This window comes from Schistosoma mansoni, chromosome 1, assembly GCF_000237925.1.
Source record: "Schistosoma mansoni strain Puerto Rico chromosome 1, complete genome".
Classification (NCBI taxonomy): domain Eukaryota; kingdom Metazoa; phylum Platyhelminthes; class Trematoda; order Strigeidida; family Schistosomatidae; genus Schistosoma; species Schistosoma mansoni.
In genome coordinates, this window is record NC_031495.1 from 50,123,054 (window position 1) to 50,145,517 (window position 22,464).

Below are 22,464 nucleotides of genomic sequence, written 5' to 3' on the forward strand. Positions count from 1 at the left end.
AGTTCTGTAGACTTAAAACGGATTTATTTACTTCCACAGGCGTGTCATGCAAACGGAACTAAAAAGTAGCTAGAAAGCCAAGGTCGAACCCAAGCAATTACTCAAATCTAATGATGAGACGGATACAAACTCTCCGTTAATCACCGTCAAGATGACTACAATCGTCCAAATAAAGCTATTATTCCAACCAACCGAATAATCAAAGATCACAAACCAACCGTCCTTTCTAAATGGTTCAAATGTTTGTGGACGGAATAGAAGAAGCTTTCATTCAACGAGCTTCCATATTTAGTATCAGTGAATCACCAATACCTCCAGGCAGGAACCTAGGTAGATTAACGATAATAGAGGAAAAAAGAAATTGGTAAATCATAATAATATGTTATCCTTAGTCCTTAAGAATAGGTCAAGTTTCCTCTTAAATAACTCCTGCGAAGTCGCTTGGACTAGCTCAGTCGGCAGCGAATTCCAGCATTTGATAACTTTTAAGGAGTAGAATCTGCATCTACAGTTTGTTCTGCTATGTTGAGTCCCCAGTTTCTGGGTGTTACTGTCTATCTTAGCGTCACTAATGTTAATTTAGTCAATAACAATGGCTTATGCAACTTAAGTATGACCATGGTTAATATCAACCTTCTCCACACCGTCGTTGCCACAGCGATCCTTTATTTGGGCGCGCGAAATAGTCATGCGTGGATTTGACTCTGAAACTTATGTCATAACAGGTCCTTTGAGGAATTTTTCCATCAGGTATCAAACTGCCTAATTTCCTAAATTAGGGTTAAATTGTTTTGCCGGCAGAGTAAGGCAGAGGAGCAGTATCTGGAAGAAGAGTATGTGTTCCATTGGCAGGAAAAGATTTTCAGTCCAGTAAGTGTATTCAAAAGTGAAAATGTTGTTAGCAATGTGTATTGTTTTGTGAGAGCAACTATAAAACATTGAGAGCAATATGTCTATACAAGAACTGTCTGAAAACCAGCTTGGCAAAATGGAATATTCCATATATATGTTCATGTAAACTTAAGTTTATTGTTTAGTAAGTATATATGATCTTAAGCTGGAGAATCATCTTATTTCATGGGGTTTTGAAAGTAGACATAATACAATCAATCTTATTACCAAAAAACTACGGGAAACAAGGACGTTTTTCATCCATTTAGTTACATAGTACCTAAAAAGTGAATGCAATTTAGTCTTAGTCAGTGACATCGCTGAGTATCATCTGATTATTTTGCATAAAGAATTGTTAACTGAGGTGCACTTCCATGATTTTTCGAATATATTGTGAATAATCGAGTAACGAGTCATGACTGATACCTAGAAAACTGCTTTACAAGATTTTACAAGCAATAAGATCGCCATCAGAAGTTTTCCATGATAAATGTATTATTCGCAATAACAAGTACGAATTACAACTTAAAATTGAACATCAACAGTATTCGTGTATCCTCTGCCTCAATCATCAAGAATCTGTGGTTTATAGAGCTCCTCAGAGAAGACACTAGTATCGATTTCTGCAACTGATGGGGTAAAATTAATTTACCAGTACATGCCCATCAACCACAATGCGATTTTTGTGTCTACGCCATAAGAAATCCCAACACTTATACAATTTGTTAATCTTGTCGAGAAGTAACCAGTGGCAAAATTGTGTGGCATATAAACATATGTCTATGGAGGACCCAGTAGAGTTACTAGATGAATATATAGTCTTCACAGAGTCCGGGACTATTAACATATCTGGACTACTATTAAGCAATAGAGAGGTAACGCTATTACTCCTCAAAGTCCATTCCTTAATATTGAGGAACGTCTACATTAGCGTTGATAATTGTATACTGTCGGCATTTTATATCGAATAGAAATTTGTCATAGTTTTCACACAGTACCCCGTCTTGGAATTCTTACAATCTATAAGAAATTCCCAAATATCCATTCGCTACAATGTTTCGCATGTGCACTTATTGATTCATTTAAGACAATGGAGTGACTCTTTTCGAAGTAACAGAATTTTACCATCGACTTGAAAAACTTAGTGGTTAGAACGGGAGTACAAAGTTACGAATGCATGAATTTGATGCATTTTAAACTATGAATGCTTAGGTTTTTGCGTACATCTTGAGATCAGGATAGTGCTTTTATAGGTTGAAATGTAGCTTCCATGAAACCTTTTTGATTTCTTAGTTTCATATGTTTTCAGCGCTTTGATTTTCGAAATAGTGGTTGTATATCTAATGATGACTTAAGAACTCTGACTGTCTCAACTTGGAAACCGATAATTTAATTCACGAAAGAATTATTGAGTATTGCTTCACCTAGTACCTCAAGTCACCAAACCAATAGAAATATGCATGCAAATTCTAGTGAAATTAATTCATAACGTTCGCAGTTCACAATGCAGCAGTATCAGGTGTCTACAAATAATCTACCATATTTAGTGAGAAATCTATATAAAGAGGATAACCAGATGTCATTAGCAACCACGTTTAAGATACTCAGAATAGCGAACTTACAACAAACCCCGTGAAATGCATTGATTACTTCTTATCGGATGCTTTATCTTATTGTGAACTAATACAGTTCCTGTGTGTCGCTACAAACTATGTTTGCTTCCCTGTAACAAGGTACAAGCTAAAATTAACAAAAAAACTGGAAAAAGGGCAACTTTTTATATGGAGATGCGAGAAATACTTCCAATATCAGAATGAAGCGGATCATTCTGAACAATCGGCGTACTACTTCATCCCAGTGATATGAAGCTGAAGCATCGATGTAATACTACATGATCCTCCTTTTTTCAATGGAGCTACATTAAAAGTTGTGGCTATAGAACTAGATTTGCCTTCAGGTCAAAGGCTTGGGGTGTGACCTCCTGAGAAAACCATCTGCTTCAGTTTGGACACCCGGGCAGTATCACAGCCCTCACACGAGTCAGTGATAACTGCTACTGGCCTCATTATTATTGTGTGTCACATATGTATTTGGTGCCCCCTTGTACCAATGTTTATGGTTTCAACTAAAATGATATGTCAGTAATAAAATATTTAAAGATCAGTATTTCTTAATGATAATGGTAGCACTATATTTCAGTGAAAACAGCAACTGAAGCATTTGCACCCATCTAAATTTAGAAGGAATACTCCTCCAGGTATTGCATTATAACGATTAATATATCTAAGATGCATTTCTTTCACCTTTTCGATGCTTTTATGAAATCTTCATATCTAAATTCTAATTTTGTAGAAAGAAAAGGCTCTTTATAGGGACCGAAAAAATTGTACGACTGAAACGCAACTACTTTACAACAAAGAAATAAGCAGTATGAAGTGAGTCCGAATTATTCTAATAATATACGAAGAGGTTCAGGATTCCCGACAAAAAGATTATTCAGTTATGTCCATAAGGATGAAATATCAGTAGAAAGAGATGTATGCTACATTTTTGTTATAGATTTTCGTAGATATTCGTGGATGGTATCGGAAGTATCTCATATCCTGAAAAACAAAGATCTAACATCCAGTTAAAAGTAGATGATTTATCGAAGTAAGTGCTAACTAATTAGTGTCAAAACCTGAAGTCATATTCCAAAGAATGAAATGTTGTTGGAGATTCCTCCTGACTATCATAGATATGTTAGTCACTTATCTACTAGAATAACCCAAGAAATGTATATAATGGCCGATTTGAGTAGTGATATTCCAAATGATGCGGCAGACTTATCGCCTCTTTATGTGGGCGATGAAGAAATCCTCTGCAAGATAACCATTGATTCTAATGGACTGTTACGTTGCAAACCCGATTTTACTCGTGGGTCTGTTAAGTACAAAATAAAAAGCAAACAAAAAGGTTTAATCTGCTACTCTTAAATGTGTACTCTTAGGGTCGTATTATTTTACGCTGGAAAATATTTCACTTCAAATGTCTGATCTGGACAAACAGAAAATAAGAAACATGGATAAAGAGGTGGATTTAGAATGTAAATTTAATTCAATACGTAGATATCACTTAGAAAATATTCCCACTTCTGTGCCTCCATAGGCAAACAGTTTGAAATGGTATGTAGTTGACCGAAATTCTAACATATACATAGCCAAATGAACAAAGTTTCAGGCTTTTTATAGCTGGAGAGATAAGTAAGTTATCTTTTAATAGTTATTTTAGTGGGTGCGACTAACTTTGAAAACCCTGGATTGTATGTACAATATTATCTTGAATTACCACAAAGTGAATCCGTACTTAATAGAACCATATTATTTCAGACTGGAAAGCATATGATCATAAGCTATTATGTGGAAGTTCCCAGATAGCCTCTATCAAAAATTATGGAAACGTAAGTCAACTTTGATAAACAAATATATCTGTATACCATTGGATTATAAATAGAATATTTTAGTACATTTTAATGATGGTAAGCAAACTAAATCGTTACGTTTCGACCATCTATTTTGATTTGTAATAATTTTTGACTGTAGGCTTCTCCTACAGAATCATCATGGTATGCATATGTATCGAAGTTTCCGACTGAGAACTTCAGAAAGCATCGAAAGAGTTCGATGTTTTGTGAAGAAATTCTAGAAACTGAAATAGACTTTATGTTACCTCTCTGGTTGAAATACATCGACCTACTCTGACAACTTATTTCTAATAATTTTTTACTTTTACAGTTCATTCTGAAATTATCTTTTGTAGGAAGAAATAATTATGTTTTCGCATCCGATCGAATTTGACCTAACATATAAGCCAGAAATAAGTATCGGTAAGTATGACTAACACATAAAAGGATTTTGCCAAACTGTTGCGCACTTCCAAAAAAATTCTGTTTAATTGTATAAACGGTTAATGCACTTGTTATATCCCCTCTATTAATGTACATGTTGACTTAGTTGTGTCCGCGATCTTACCGCTTTTACTTGGAAACGGGAGCCACTGTAATATCTACGGCGCAAATTGAAAACACAAAACATTGGTGGAATTATTATTCATTGGTTTCCCAAAAATACGTCTCCAAACAAGCCGTCATTAGACTGATCTTTACACTCAATAATATCATATGTAGGGGAAAATTCGTCGAGCACTGTGAAGGCATACACGCTGGATGCAGTTCACTTTAATGGAAGCGCGGAATGCAATTGTTCCACTGAACGAAGTTCACACCCGTCTCCCTGATCAAAATTCATAATGAATTGATGCAGAAAATATTGACATAAATAGTGTCATATTTTTATCTGGTCATGTCAGCACTGGTTTAGCGTCAATACAAGTCAAAAATACTCGCCTTATTCAATATGGTACGAATGGATACTGTATAAAGATCGCAGAATGTGTAGTTGAAACGACTTCAATACTACATTCTAGTGAAAAATAGAGATAATATATAATGGAAGAGAATGAGATTCATGAGTAAAAAGCATTTTGCAGGAATTAAGAGTAATTTACTTTCAACCTTGAAGGATGTGGGTTTATTCTATCCTTTGTCGATCGCACAAACCATTCACTATATCAAACTCTTGTGTACGACTTTACGTGGATGTCATTTCCGTCTGTCTAGATCTTATTTTACAGAATGATGAATAATAGGAAATCTTTGGAAAAAGCAGCCCCTTGAGATTCGATATAATAATAATAATAACTAAAAACTCAAGTGTGTAAATAATTAAGAGTGAAGTTATGTGATTGACAGTCTTTAAGATTCCTACGTAGAGCGGAATGGTATTTTTTAATCAGGCCAGACTAAGGCTAAACAATACATAAGAAATAAACCAATATAATACATAAAGTGCTTGAAAGTGCAGTTTTTTACATAATTAATAAGGGAAATGTTTTAATTAACAGTTTACAGTGGAAAAAACCGGGACTGATCAAATTAAAACTTGAAACCATTATGAGTAATATACGTTTTTAAGCAACAGGTCACGTAGGAGTAAATACCACTAACTTTATTAACGGATAGATATATATTTAAATCACTTTAATTATCTCCTAGACTTAACGAAAGGATCGGTTTCAATATGGCCTACACTGTATTTTGAAGTTCAGTCGCTTGACTTTTGGACTCGGAGTCGAACTGAAGGGTATGGATTCACAGAACTTCCCCGCACTGCTGGTAAGATTAAATAACTTGGCCGCATAGACTCTAACTAGAAAACAATTTCGAATACTAAAATATGAAGAAATCTTGAATAACCACACGCAAAAATATGATCTTAGACATTTGTGACAAACGCAACTTTATTAATTCCATTTGACTGTCTATAGCAACCCACTTGGCTGTCAAAAATCATCTCACTGAAGCATGACGTGTACACAAAGGAAAAAAAAGAATTATTAGTACTTGTACATTGATGCTTGTCTAAAACATTTGAATATTTCTTATAAAGAAAAAACTCCATGTTAGCTGACAGTTAACGATCCGTTAGAACTCAGTCCATTTTAGTTGAATTTTGTAGCCTAAATAAAGCTACTTCTGACTACTTAACGTTATGACTTATCAAAAAGCGGGATGTTTTGGCATGTTGATTTAATAAAAGTTATGACGTAGAGATAGAAATATTGCGAACATGTGAAGTTTGGCAGAGTATCGATTGTCACTGAAATTTTCTTAAGCCGTAGGCGAGTTGATAACATGAAAACCTCAATGGAACGCGTAAAATTATATTCTTTACTTTTTGCAGGTGCTCATTCAATTGGTGTGAGTTGTTGGCGCCCGGTAGGAGATTCTGTTGTAGAAGAACTAAGAAGATTTTTTATAGGTGGAACATGCCAACTAGAGGACCCCACATTTGCCAAAATACCTGGATCATTTGAAGTGAGTATGAAACTCAATACGACTACTTATTTGATGGAAAATGCGAACAGGAAATTAGTAAACGATGTGACAATGGAACTTTTTCTTAGAGAGATAATGACCTTAAGACTGCGAAGTAATGTTTGTATTCAATATTTTCTTGTCAAATTATAGATGAACTGGTAATTTTTCGCCTACTCTGTTGGGCTTATCGATAATGACTATGAATGCAATCAACATATAATCTTCCCAACTAGATTGACATTAGTAGTAAAATGGCTCATTGTAGACTTCAATAAATGAAGCTTTCGCGTTCAAATGAAGGGCGCTATTACCTCGCTCAGTGGCAATATGATTCATTACAAAAAACCCTATAAACAAATTCTGAATTTTTAAGAATCATCTAACATTGAACAGCAAACAAAGCGGGAGAGCTGATGGACATACCGTGACTAGGGAATGAATATCGCTTCTACAATCTATGTTGAGTAGTGTGCAACGTTATGACAGATTAATCAGTGGAATTATGGAAAGATGTTTAGATGCAAATAACAGCTAGTATATATGAGTCTAAGTTCTGATTTGTTCAGCTGAATTATATAATTATACATCGGTTCCCACTCACAACACAAAGTCCTCCAAAAATACTGGATACCTCAACGAATCATCAGTGAACATTGGAATAACCACATTTTGCTGTCTTGCGGAAATTGATCGAAAGCCACTTATCAAAACGCATGCTTTCCCTATGCATTGAAAGCATTAAGTCTTGTTAGCGTGGCAACAGATTCAACTGTAGAAATTAAAATCCAAGCAGCTAAGTTCAGTGCTGGGTGGAATTCCTAAATTTTATGGGTCGGTATCGCAGCTTGCAAAACAATGACCAGGAACACTTTATATCCCAAATATTCTTTATGCGACTACTAACAGAATTGTATCATTAGCTGCAAACTTTCCAGTAGAAGTGCTTAATTTGTGTAGAAACCATAAACTTCTATTCTACATTAATTCCCACTCCTGAGGTCACAGACCTCAAAAACGAGGATGCACCGAAGACATATCCGAACTTATCATATTCATCATACATTATCAGTAATAGTTCGCTTTAAACAACGTACAAAATTTAAAGTGAGTATCGACAATGTTATTCTAAAATGATGAGAATGTGAAAAGACATTTTCACAGTCTACAGTTGAGCGGTCATCATCTAGTTTCAATGCGAAGCAGTGTCTCAGCTTAAGGTAGTTGTAAACTGATTTATATTGACAGTAAAATTTGATTTACACAATATTCCACTCATGGACTGACAGCGAATTATTAGTGTTGAAGTTGGTTTATAAAACTATTTCCTTCCGCTTATTTGGTGGTCATTAACATAGTGGGACCTCCGTCATTAAGTTGGATGAAATTTACTTAACCGTTATAGGTACAAACATTAAATACATAAGTCCCTCCCACTTGGTACAATTTATAAAATGCTTTATTTATTACGAGCAGATGTCTGTGCTTGTATGTCTAAAACGACTTTCCTTAAATTTCCAGAGCAATAACCTAGTGAAATATGGATTTCGCACAAAAAGCACGGGAAAAATATTTCTGCATTTAAATTGTGCAATCCAAAGCTGGTAAGTAACCAAATAGCTCTAGAATTATTGAACCTTCTGTGCACATCTCCATACTTTCAGTACCTAAACTGCAGTGATCTTTTTAAACCAATATCCGTCAGCTGCTGTTTTTCTTCTCAAGCGAGACTACCCCATTTTCAATGTGCAGGCACCCACCCATTTTTTACAAGATAAATAGCAATCCATACATTTCCTAATTTATTTTTGAGGACTTTGTGACATTGACTATTGTAAGCAGCAAGGCCTTGATCCAAAGAATGAATGCATCTATGCCATTACGAACGATTCTGAGCCATGTCACGTGAAGTCTCTAACCATTAGATACAATAATCACGCGAATACAGCTGGGGAGGTCTACGCCTATTAGCATAGCTCAGTCCAGTTGTTGATGGCTTCATGAACTGATGCCAGATCTTTCTTCCAGCCTACTACTACTACTACTACACCTTAAATCGCCCGTCGAGGTAGAGGGTGTTTGGCCCCCAAATGCCCTGGTACGGCCGAGAGTGGGGAGAGTTCACTCTCCCTCTCGAAATGCTCTTACATGGCCACGTACATACAATCACTTCCAGGGAAGTCCTACTCACTGCGGAGGTGTTGTCTACAAAATTGTGAGGACGAGAAGCGAATATCCGGCGCCTTAATCGGGTTGGTGGACACGGAGGGTTCACCTAGGGGAGTTGGAAAACCCTGACTCCAACCCAATGGTGTATATGGGCTCCAGTATCCTGAAGGAACAAATGGCGTATGAACCAATCGTTGGTCACTGATTTCCATGGGACTGCATCTCTTGACGTCGCTCCACTGCCTTGTGGATCGGACCTCTATGTCAAAGGCTCCAAGAAAACAACCGGCTTCGGTCAGGGCACCCGAGCAGTATCCCGATCCTTACATATATCGAAAGATTTATGTGGCGCATATCTATTTGGTGCCTCCTTGTACCAATGTCTATGTGTTTAAATAAATAAATAAACCCATGTCCTTACTATTTCGATCGATAAAGGTTTACTACTTCGTCAATCGGTTCGCCACATCTGCCTAGTATACGAGCAAAGGCCCTGGCAGATCGGACTCTCAGTTAGGAAATTCACTACCTAATTGATACGATACTATGAATACACTATACGCTTGACAGTAAGAAAAATTTGTAGAACGAAAAGAGATGCACTATATATTTGAAGATATTTCCTATTCAGAAATTATACTAAATGGCAGTTAACAATAATGTTTGTGCAGAGTACAAAGCAGTTTTGTCGTGAGAAGTAAAACTGTTTCTTTTTACATGAAGGTCAAATCTATACAGGACTATGAGTAAATGTCCAACAACGGGTGATGAGAAGCAAAGAAGGTAGGTAGTCTCCATTTGAAGATTGATAAACAATGTTTTTTACAGGATAGCACTTGCACACATGGATGTTTCAACGATAATAAGTAGGTTATACTTTAATATACATTCTTATTCAACATTTAGAAGCGTACCAAAAAGCCCGTTCAAAATTACTGGAAACCAGGAAAGTTATAGAAGGTTTGGGGAAACTCAATTTATAATATTACTTGAATAAAAAATAATAATTATGCATTATCATCCATGACTTGGCTTTTCCAAAATCGTTATCCTTTTAATGGATTCTAAGGGGGTAAAAACGACATTAGATATCGGATCTTTTTATTTTTGAAGACTCTCCTCGACAATAAGGGCAATACCATTTACCCTTAGGTTGAACCCGAACATCTACACATGAGAAGTGAAACCATTCAACCTCACAGAACTTGTTGTCGCAAGCTATCATATCACCAAATGATACTTTTTGGCATATACAGTACAGACGCTCATCCGGGCTGACGCTTGCTTCACTTATACTATGACTAGGGCTGTTTTCTGATATTACTTTGTGTCGAAATGCATTCATATCATCAGCATGTGATCCATACTTAAATGGATTTCCTGGAGGAGACCTTGTGTTTACTGGAGGATCCATTTTGTGACGTACGGTGTTATTACTTCGACATCCTCGCCTAGTGTTGTTGTGACTAAGACTCTGGGATGTTAAAGAACTGCGATTAGATCCATATTCTGGTGATGCAGATGGGAAAGATGAACTGGGTCGGTGATACGATTGTGTTGACTGTACATTGTTACTAGCTCTTCGGAGCCTATACATCTTTTGACGACTTGGTTCACCACTTTGAGCGTTTGTTAGTTGATTAGTTAGTGTTCTGATGATTTGTGTTTCCTGCGAAGAACAGTTTTGATCGCATACCATATCATATGCGGTATGACCATTGCTGTCACTACAATCTACATCAGCCAGATTTTCATTTTCATTGTAACTGCTGTTCCAATCAGATGACCTATCTCCCAACCTTTTTGGGCTTTTTAAACTAAGTAGGGTATAAGCATCTCTCTCTTCTATTTTATCTTCATTGTTTAAATCACTTATTGATTTATTAGATGAACCAAAACAATTTTCGTTTTTGTAAAAACCAGAATGGCTTTGTTCATGTCGTCGCTTCACATTACCTACGAGATCTGTTTCCTCACTATTTCGAGAAGAGTCGGGATTAGTATATTTCGACACCGTATTTCTTCTCCTCCGAGACCCATGTCTCAGCATAGCGTACTCTAGGTACTGAGGTCTTGCACGATTCGGGTGAAGTGATCTTGGCAATACACGATGACTTTTGAATCGCTGTTGTTGACTTCGAGAGTAACGGGTGTATGTTACACTTACTTTATGTTGTTTGAGATCCACTGAAGTCCTACTTGTTGATTTATTGTTAGCATCACCTTTAGACTTTAGAGAGTTGTTGGCATTTGTATTGCCGATTGAATTAGCAGGTTTGAGGCGATGAACGCCTGAAACCCATTTGTTCAGTGATCGACGTGACGCAGTTCGACTATTGGTGCTAACAGCACGTAATGGAAAGCGTTCTTTACCTCGAATGCTTATATCACTACATCGTGTGCTTGGTATAGAGTAGCTAGTGCACTTGTCGAAACTTGATTCCTGAGATAAGTTGCGCCGTAGTACATTACAATCGTATTGAGGATTAGACAGTTCTAGATCACTGGTGTCGACTTCACTTTCAGGGACATTTTCCGCATTTGAATGAGTACGTTGGGGATCAATTGTATCAACTTTCATTTTAGCATTCATCAGCTTTAAAGAATGGGATTCGATTACTTCATCTAACTGAGTAAATTTTTTTAAACAAAATTCAAAAAAGTGTAAAAGGATTGTGGCAACATGAAAATGTTGTTTGGTGAATAAAAACACATCAAATTTTGTAATTTGCATAAATTAAAAAAGTTATATACGGCAGTTCATGACGACTAACATACAGCGACGAATTTAGTCATCAACTCCTCGACATTTGGTAAGTCTAAGACACAATCTCATATTCTCAGGAAATAATTAAGCAAAATGAGAAACAAAAATAGTTGAGGGAAAGCGGTAAACATGTCATTGAACCAGTTATCTATGAGCTAAAATCTTAAATTAATGAGTATCATCACTACCCCAAATGCCCTGGTACGGCCGAGAGTGGGAGAGTCCACTCTCCATCCCGAAATGCTCTTACATGGCCACGCGTATTTAGCCTCTGGTAGGGAAGTGCAACTCACTGCCTCCTCGTGGCGGGGGTGTTGTTTACAAAATTGAGAGGACGAAAAGCGAATGTCCGGCGCTTTAACCGGGTTGGTGGACACGGCGAATCCACCTAGGGGAGTTGGAAAACCCTGATTCCAAACCAATGGTGCACATGGGCTCCAGTATCCTGAGGGAACAAATGGCGTATGAATCAATCGTTGGTCACCGGCTACAATGGGACTGCATCTCTTCACGATGCTCCACGGTCTAGTGGATCAGACCTTTAGGTCAAAGGTTCCGGGTGTGGCCACCTAAGGAAACCACCTGCTTCGGTTTGGGCACCTGGGCAGTATCACAGCCCTCACACAAATCGAATGAAATTTGTGCGGCACATATGAATCTGGTGCTTCCTTGTACCAATATTTATGTGTTTAAATAAATAAATAAAACATTTCACACCAGCACATCCAAGAATTTAGTGAAATGAGAGAGGTTATTATTATTTACTGAAGTAGAAACCTAGATACAAATTTAGAAGGAATGAGTGAGGTCGAGAAACGAAGAGTATACAATCACACAAAAACCTTAACATCTCTACGAAGTGTGTTGTGAATAAGATGGCCGGTGTTTGGGCTTCAAGTGATCGGGAATACACCTTGAAAGTAATTATTTATCTGACCATTTCATTTGTAGGGGATTTTAAGAGAAAAATCCGTGATACTAATAGGCAGCATGAATGAGATAACTGCAGGAAACAAATGTATGGTGTGAAAGTATCACCTTCTTAAATCGTGGTAACATACTTCAAGCTAGGAAATAATCGTACAGTGATCATGAGTCAGACTTTGTCAACAGGTACATCATTTTACTAAAAGGACCCCATTCTGCTGGGATGTTTTGTCTGGTGAGTTTGCTCCAATAACCGGTTCGTGAGAAGCCGTCGGTCGACCACACCGTATTATTGTACATCACCTGTCTATCAGAACCTTGTTATTTTAACCCATAACGTGTTAATCATCAAGACAGCATTCAAAACAGTTTGTTGAGTGCTCTCACCTAGAAACAGCAGGTTTATAGTCTTGACATATTTTACAAGTGTCGTCTTATCAGCTCTCCATATTGTTTATTACTTATTGATATGGGTTTAAATAACAGAGAGTGGTTCAACTTATAGCAGCTCTGAAAAATAGTAAAGGTATTTTTAATTAGCTTCTTAGCTTCCTAATCTCTTGGAGATCATGTGACCTGATAGTTTGAGAGATAATTAGGCGTGACTTCAAAAATCAATAATTGCGTTGCTGTATTTCTTACTGTTATTAAGAAACTGTAAGATGTACCTTCGGACTAAGAGAAATATATGTTGATTGTGAACTGTATTCCTCAACACTTCCTAATCGCGTACTGAATCTAAATTTTGTCGTTTACTGTTTTCCAACAACTAGCTTTTTTCTTTAAATGGCGAGTACTTTGGTGTCCTATTACATTGAACGTTCACTAGTTACAGACAGAAATAGCCCATTTTGGAGGTGGTTAATATTGTGTTAATACAGAGTTTGGGATATCGTGCATACTTATGATAGGTGGTGTTTTTTCAACATTGCTTGATTATGTTGGTAATGATTTTAATACCATCCAATTTGTCGATGGATAACGAGTAGCTAGAGAACCAATGAAACGGACTTGTTTACTCTCTTTTGATGTAGATATTTTGGCATCAGATCTAGTTACGTGAACTGGTTCTCAGGGTAGAAATAAGATTTGGATCTTTGGGCCGACTGTTTGATTGAACGTTTTAACGACTGAGTCAGTTTGTCTTGACGATAGATAAACGGCAAGTCTTGCCGAGATTTATACTAAGTCTACACAATTGCCACTTTCAGAGCCAATCATGATACGCTTCAGAACCTCTCACGTCTTGTTTTATCTTTTTTACTAAAGCTTATATTACTACTAGCACTACTGCTAATACCACTTCAGTATTTATCTTGATAATTCCCTTTTTCTGTACTGAAGTGAATTCAGATGATGCACATATGACACGTTTAACGTTTCTCCTGACTGACGTTTTTCAAGAGCCACCTGAATCTGTTTTAAATACATAGTTGACACTGACATTTGGAAAAATTGCCAAGAAGTGTATTCACTTTGTGTTCATTAGAGTAGATCAACTGACACTATCTGAACTTGACCACGTATTCCAGAATACCGAAACAACTTTTACTCCAAAGTGGCAATATTAGACCTTTAACCTGAACTTGGTGATTCCCAGAAAAGTAGTGGTCACAGAACAGATGTAGCGAACAGTTACCATAACAGCTTCTTTATTCTAGATGTCTCTGTTAATTGCACTAGCTCCCACTCACGCAATTACATATGATCGCTTATTCATAAATTGAACAGGCCTGCTTTTCGACCATACTAGGTTTTCACAATACCATTCAATCAGACATAGGAGTAACTATTGGGTGATATTAATTGCGGATGTTTTATTTTCCTCTTTAGTGCAAAAGGCAGAATGTCAGTCAATCCCCCAAAAGAGAGAAATTGTAAGACGATAGCTTAGTGGTTACGATGCTGGGCTTCCAGACACTAGATGGCAGTTCTGAACCCCGCCCTACTTACTGAAGTTTTGGGGAAAGAATAATATCACCGTCCCCACACTCAGAGTGAGTGGGAGTCAACTATGCGGATTGGTACATGGTCGATGAGTCAATATTGAGAAAACCACCCAGAAAAGATGCCAGACAAGTTTTATAGAGATTTTAAAGTAAACGCCAGATAATTACAGCAAATTTTTTGACTTACTTCATCTAGATCATTGATTCGGCGGTCGCATATGTTTTGGACCGCAACTAAAACATACATGAGTTGATCTAAATGCTTTCTTTTGGTACTATGCTCCACAGACTTTTGCATCTCATCCACAGTGCGCCTAGCTAGTGTCAGTAAGTGGCGTTGTTGAAGATCTGACTGAAGGTATGCGGTTATTCTGGACTGCATTTCCGAGGGAAGGATCTGAAGTGAGTCAACGTAGCTACTAATAAGTGAGTCCATTCCGTCTAGTTGCATAGTGAGGACGGAAATGAATTAAAATCCCCACGTCCTTGTGATAAATGTTTCACATACAGTTAAAGTGGCATGAATGAGAGTAAACAGAGCCAAACCAATATGTACTATGCAATAAATTCCAGGCTCACGATATGCATATTGATAGTCCCTCAGTCATTTTTATCTGTGGCAAGCACAGTGTAAAACAAGTCAGATCAGTTCATATAGTCCAGGAAGATATCGTAAAGTGATGTCCGAATCTTCTGACAGAGAACTCACTACCATTAAATGCAGGTGCCAAATATACGGCTCTGATGGGTAACCTTGAGAAGGCAAATGTCTTCGAGAAACTAAAACACATGCATGAGAAAATAGATTTCGTAGCCCAAAAATTAACCATTTATGTTCCAAAATACATTTATGCATACTGTGCGTTATCTTTTAGTGTAAAAGCCAAAAGAATGTGGTTCTTCAGAACCGACACTTGAAAATATTGACAATGTGTCATAGCACTGGGCTCTCTTACCACAAAATATGGACGGCAACTTTTCCATAGCTTAATTGGGTTACTGAATAATCCGGACATGTGATCCACAGGTACCTCGATAAAAATGTAGATTAGATGTATATTACATGTTATCATTTGTCACATCTAGCATTTTCCCGTTGGTTCGGTGGTCACAGAGGGCATTTTGAAAGATTATTTGCCAACATAGTTCCCAGTATCGCTCTGAAACTTTTCACTACATCGGACTTTTGTATCTCAAATGTTTAGCTGTGCAGTATGACATATCCTTAGTTGACTTGTACAACATTGGCATAGTTAGTGTTAGGCTGAAAATGTCCCTTATGGTGGTTTGCAGGTAGTTTTTATTTTTAAAGTTGTTCAACAGGTTTCAAGGATATACACCGCCTGGCTTATTCTGTGATGCATGCATGTCGAGTAGGATTGTTTATTTAGAGATGCAATAGGCATTCGAATTCTGACATTGTCTTTATACGTAACAGCTTTGTAATCGAAGTCTTCCGACCCAGTCAAATCAGAAGTTAAAAATGAATGTCTAATATTGGTAACAGTTGCAAGGGATGAGTATCACGGAGTATCCACTTGTGATCTGGTGCATGTGCGTGATAGAGCGCTTTCAGCTAGGTGTGTCCAGTAAAACTAATGAGGTCAGTATCACTTTTGAAGGGTTATAGTGATTTTATTTAGTGAATTTATTTACCGCCTCGCATAATTGTTGGCAATATTGCCGAATACAATTAGTTAATCCGCAGCTCGGACTAACAAGTAAGTCAAAAAAATAAACGGGTGTATTTCGAAAGTAATACAACTCTGAGGGGTCATTTGAGTTATTGTTACATTATATCTCTTATGACAACTCTTTCCAACTCGATTTTAAATTTTTCATGAATAGTTAAAACTCATTCCAGCTTCAATTTTGAAAGTTCTTTCAACTATGGAATTATGTAGACATGTGGACGAAAGAGTGGCAATCATTGTGCTCTTAATGCAAAAAGCTTGGGTGACGTAATAAAAATGTTTGTACTAGGTTGCACATCATGTGTCTTATCAATAACAACAGGTCTTTGTCTCTATTTCAGTCTCCCAACGCGCTGCACACAGAAGGCTATGTTGTAATAATGCAAAAAGATGTAAGCACAAGCAGGAAACCATCTAGAAATCAATTTTGGGTTACTATATAAAAAGGCATTTCAATACTGCTACTGTCATTTCACTTAAACGTATGACGAATATTGTCTCAATTTTAGTAGTCATGATATGAGCCATTCGTGTAGCTTACTACTTCACATATGAAGCAAAAACGCGGTGGCTGAGGCTTATATAAAAGTATATGGTAATTCTATTTTGTATTGGATTGTACCTTGCTGAAATATATTTCGTTTCGTATTCCTTAACTCGCAACACCTTTGCGCCTATTGATGTTTTTTCTTTGTTTTAGTCCATTTCAGAACATAATGGCCTATAAAATATCCTTACTATTGCTATTGCTCCTTAGACAGACTGATGTGTTTTGTGATGTGGCTCAGCAGGAACATGTTAAAACTGCGTGTTAATGAAATTCTACTAAGCCTTAGCCAAATCGTCCGTCAAATTGAACAATCTATACTTAACATTACGAATCCGTGAACGAATTTTTTATAGTTGAATTCATGATTCAATTGAAGCTAGACCATTATGGAAAACCTGGAAACGGCCGTCCAGTGCTTGCAGGTTTTCCGTGGTAGTTTAGCTTCAAATGACTCATGAATTCAACCATAAAATTGCTGAAATCTCCATAAAACCCCTACCGAATAGCATCAAGGTCAAGTATTATTATTATTAAGTATGTATAGTACACATCAACAAGGGACGCACCATAGAAAGTTAATTTAGCAATGTTTTCACCCTGTGATTCTTTGATGTTTTTACTGATACGTTCCTCCGATACGGTAAGGTTTTGTTTCATCCTCATACCCACCTGTTAAACCAGTACACTAAATCATCACAAAGGGGTAAGCTCAATCAGGTAACAACCTCAATGTATGGCTTTAGCTTAAGCCAGGATGTCTCACGCCGTAAACCTAGACTCTTCGGAAATCACGAAGTCACTATATTTTCTAAGAACCAGGGCAACAATTAACATGGTTACATGGAATGCCGGGACACAAGGAGAAACTGCAAGGGCTAGTCGAATGGCTATAAAGACGGGGAAATGAGACCTGGCACTGTTTCGGTTAAATGAAGTCCATTGAGCCAAAGCTGGACAGAGACGATTAGCCTTTTTAGGGATGCTGTTACGCTTTGGTCATGAAGAAGAAAATGCTCCCCATACACAAGGAGTTAGACTGGTGCCGTCCAAAGAAGCATGTGAAGCACTGATAGAGTGCGAACCCGATGGGCCCAGAACCACCGAGGCATCCTTCAGAACGAAGAAGGGATCCGATATGTGGTACTGAAGGTATATTGTGGATTGTCGTTGAGAATGGACAAATAGACACAACCTACTGACTATTTAGAATGATATTTCCTTTCCTTTCACTGATTTCTACCTCAGACTCACTGAGAGTGGCTGCTTGTAATTCTGTTGAACGGAATGTTATCTAGTGTTAATCCGGTTCTCTATTCTGTGTCGTGAATTGTGGTTGAAATATAATATGACAAGGCTCACTGTCGTAATAACGTATTATTATTACAACGTATTAGTATCATACCTTGAGAGTGGGGAAAATATTTTGAAAAATCCGTTATATCAAGATCACAAAGAACGTTATCTAATTCTATGCGCTCACTGATGATGGCAATAAAGACAATAAAGATAATTTTTATGAGGGACTGAAGTCGTCATGAAGAATTGTCCATGAAAAGACCTGGTTATCTCAATGGACACTCAAACTCCAAAGTCGGAATAAACAACTACAGGTATTAAGATATCAAGGGACGATATGGGCTGACAGAAGCGGTCGAAAATGGTTTGGGATTTGTAAATGTATGTGCATTCATCAAAATGGTTATAGGTTGCACTATATTGCCCCATAAATACTCACACGAAGCTACATGAGTCTCGCACTACCACACCACAGGGAACCAGATCGCTCACATTTATATCAATGAAAAATTCAAAAGGTAAGTGGAAGACGTGAGAACAAAGATAGAAGCTGACATAGCTTCAGATCACCACCTGGTCCTGGCTGAGATGATACTAAGGCTACTGAGGCACTGGATAACGAGAGAAACAGCATTACAAATCCCTAACACAGTCTCCCCTTCACATACTAACAAACGCAACGAATTCAAGAAAGCCCTTAACAACAGCTTTCAAGCCTTACAAGGTCCAATCAAGAGAAAGAACACTACTATGGAGGACAATTGGAAAGCGATCAATGAGGCACTGACTTCAACATGTCAGGAGGTTCTGAGACGCAACAAGACTCGCCATAAGAAATGAGTAACTAACAAAATCCTGGATAAGACACACTAAAAGATGGACAGGAAGACAGCAGCTAACAACAATCAAACAATAGCAGGGAAAACTGGGGCACAGGCTAGTTGTCAAGACTCTCTAAATGAGTACTTGTCTGAAGACGAGTTTCAAGAGGTGACAGGTTTTTGACCGGTGAAAAGAGTGAATTCTCGACCTTCAGCAGAGTGTTGAAAGTATCGTACATCAAAATACATAAGAAGGAGTTCCCTACCGAAGGTGCTATACCTCGACTTGGTGTCTGACAATCAACTAGAGAAGAATCCCGAAGGTTGTCAGGTGCGGTTAACCTATTGTTGTAGGACTCCCTCGATTATCGATTCGGGTGCGTCTACTGAGAAACTAATGGGTGGTTTGGTGTCCTGCCGTAGGAGCAACGTTGTTTTGATGACAAGTTCATCAACTGTGGAGAATGCTTTTTTCGCGATGTCATCCAAATTGATGGATTTCACATCTCCACGAAGTTGGCCGATTAAACGTCTAATTAGAGACGCACAATTCTGTATACACAGTCGATAGAAAATTACAAGGCGGTTAAACATGTGTAGTTGCTTGATTGCATTCCGTTCTGTGTAGTACAGAATGGCCACCACTTTGCTTTTTAGAGGTCCGTTGCCTTGATCATCAGTAGTTTGTCCTAGAAAATCTATAGAGTCGGTGCTGGTTTGACATTTCTGAACGTTTACAGTAATGCCATGTTGCTTCAGTCGTTCAGAGACAAGGTCCAAATACTGGAGATGAGATTCTCTGTCCAGACTTGCGGTCGAACAATCATTAACATACGTATGTATGAAGTTTAGACCTCAAAAGACGTCATCGATGAATCTCTGGAAAGTTTGTACACAATTTGTTAAGCCGAAAAGCATACGCAAACGTTCGTAGAGTCCAAAAGGAGTGACTATGGCGGTTTCAGGAATACTTCCAGCAGCCGTCGGATTTCAACTATACGTCTTAGCCAGGTCGATTTGTAATAAAACAGTTGTACCATTCAAGCTATTGGTCAAGTCGGGAGTGTGGGGCAATGGGTAACGATCAGGAACGGTTTTCGCATTCAATAGCCGATTGTCAACAGTAGGACGCCAATCGTCGTTGCCCTTCTTAGGAACCATGTGCAAGGGAGATGCCCATGGACTGTTCGATGGCTGAATGATTCCTACGTCTATCGCATGGTCGAATTCGTCTTAGCCAACCTCAGCTTTTCAGGAGCTAGTCGGAGCGCCTTCAAGAATGCAGGTAATCCTGTAGTCGTGATGTGATGCGTAACATTGCTGGTTGTACAGGGTAATTTTGGTCGTATTTGGTGTTTCTCGGGGTAATTATCGAGTATTTGTTAGTAGTATGAATCGATAGTGTGCCTTAATGTGATTGGGGATAACCTACAACCGGAAAAAATGTTAAACATACAGACAATTTCGTATTTCTGCTCACTAACCACCGTTTGCATGTGTCGATGAGTAGATTGTGATGTCGTGGCGTGTCTATACTAATGATTGGCATAGAAATGACTGCGACAACGAACATCCGGCGAATGAGTTTGCGTAAACCCACGTTCAGGTACACATATCGCCCACTGTATATGACGATCGGTTTCCCGCCTGTAAGTTGAAAACTGCCCCGTATAGTCGGTCGTTGGAATTTGTTGGAAGAATGCTGAATTCTGCGCCAGTGTCGATGAGATAGCGAACTTTCGTCATCAGACCAGTGATGTATAACAGACGGCTAAGTTCGCCAGCTACAAATGCCGTTAACGCATGCCGGCTGGGAAGTTTCTGCGATACTTAAGAGTATTTGAATTTTAGTATAAATTAGTATAAATTACAGTGTCAAGTGAGTGGTGAGCGTAGCAAACGAAAGCGTCATACTTGTCTAAAAATTTACATGAGTATTGTCAAGATGCGGACAAAAATGGAAATGTTGCCATGTGATTATGAGTAAATTAGTAAGCGTACAAGAAATATAACATGCTTTTATGTCGTGACTGTCTGGATGATAACATAACATGTTTGTATGAGCGACTCGAAACATCGTGTAAATAGAGTAATAAATTGTTTATACGTATGATAGCGGAACAGATCTATGAAATAAGTGAGGTAGAATATGACGGCAATTGGTCTGTTGTGCCGACTAAATATGAGGATAAAGAACAGTGAAATATGGAGATGGTTTGACAAGCCACAATAGAGTGAATAGCGTCGATTAGCGATTAGTGGATTCGAATTTACATAACTGGAGTTTATGTGGAATAAAAATAATCCAGCCGTTCGATGATGACTGCATCAACGGGTGATATTCGTTGCTGTGCTACTATTGATAATGATCATAGAATGAGAAGTCAGTGTACGTTATCGCTTGCGTTGAGTTATCGCTAAATATGTATTAGTAGAATGACCAGAGGAACAGGATAATGACTGCTGAGACGAGATATGCGGAGTCGTATTCCTTTATGGTCATGCAGCCTAGCGTGGTTTGTGTAGTTAGAGGGATATGCGCTCAACCTCGTTTGTTACGAAACCGTATTAAGGCATTATAAAAATACCAATGCATATAATTATCGACGACGGCGTGTGGGACTGACTTGAATGTGATGAACAAGAGTGTATCTTTGAGGGACTGGCTCTAAACTCTATGTTCTTATATGCAGTGCAATGGAAATAAAATATTATTTGCAGTAATCGAATAGTGTTTATGGGTAACGGATGATGCAGCATTCACTCATACATGTGAATGAATAGATAATATGAACATAATCATTTCTAATCACCTGGCAGTGCGGCATGGAGTAGTTGATTTGAGTATATACATTAAAGTAGAGATCATCGTGAAACTAAAATTGCTGAAGTTCGGTTTAGGTTGTTGTTGGAAAGGTAGGAAACGACGATTGCTGCGTACCAGTGAGGTGAATGAACAGTAGTCGCATATCGGGAACATAAGTTCCTACTATCAGGAGTATGACTCCAAACTTATGTCTCTGATGGAGTTGCTAACCGTTGCTAGCGTTCGTGAAGTTGCAAGCATGCCGTTATCATCGTGCAGGAGGTTCGCTCGACTGCTCAGATTGAGAATTCATGAGCATGTGTGGTTCGCTAGAACACCAACTTACTTGACAGGTTGCAGGTCGTTCAGTGTACGAGCACACAGTAAAGAAGTCGTAAATATATAACATGAAGTAGCGATATATCCACAACAATGAACGATGGTAATTAAACCATTGATGCGATAAATGATCAGGAACAAAATAGAGGTGGTTGGTCCTAGCGAAAAGCTTAATAAAATTAAAGGCATCCATAAACATAATAGGAGGCGGTATCGAAATGAAAAATCTGTTGTATGATAACGTTGAAAAACGACCTCGACCAAGTGTATGAGTGTAATATTAGACCATAAATGAAATAGAAAAAAATGCAACGAACTCACTTAAAGGAGGAAATTTTTAC

At 37.9% G+C, this 22,464-nt stretch overlaps 2 protein-coding genes across 2 annotated transcripts; one reads left to right on the forward strand and one right to left on the reverse strand.

The window, feature by feature from the left end:
* Window positions 1-815: 815 nt before the first annotated feature.
* Window positions 816-5,365, forward strand: Smp_049610 (hypothetical protein; the record flags this gene model as incomplete). Its single annotated transcript, XM_018794735.1, has 11 exons — window positions 816-870; window positions 3,244-3,319; window positions 3,359-3,428; window positions 3,461-3,846; window positions 3,881-3,963; window positions 3,999-4,055; window positions 4,091-4,133; window positions 4,162-4,224; window positions 4,260-4,330; window positions 4,690-4,756; window positions 5,250-5,365. Exons 4-11 carry the CDS (start codon window positions 3,597-3,599, stop codon window positions 5,363-5,365), a joined length of 750 nt encoding a protein of 249 aa, XP_018649117.1. The 5' UTR covers window positions 816-870; window positions 3,244-3,319; window positions 3,359-3,428; window positions 3,461-3,596.
* Window positions 5,366-8,754: 3,389 nt separating this feature from the next.
* On the reverse strand, window positions 8,755-15,336 carry Smp_049630 (ing-related). The gene is made up of 2 exons (XM_018794736.1): window positions 14,805-15,336; window positions 8,755-11,603 (listed from the first exon to the last, which is right to left on the reverse strand). Exons 1-2 carry the CDS (start codon window positions 15,066-15,068, stop codon window positions 10,059-10,061), a joined length of 1,809 nt encoding a protein of 602 aa, XP_018649118.1. The 5' UTR covers window positions 15,069-15,336; the 3' UTR covers window positions 8,755-10,058.
* Window positions 15,337-22,464: the final 7,128 nt, after the last annotated feature.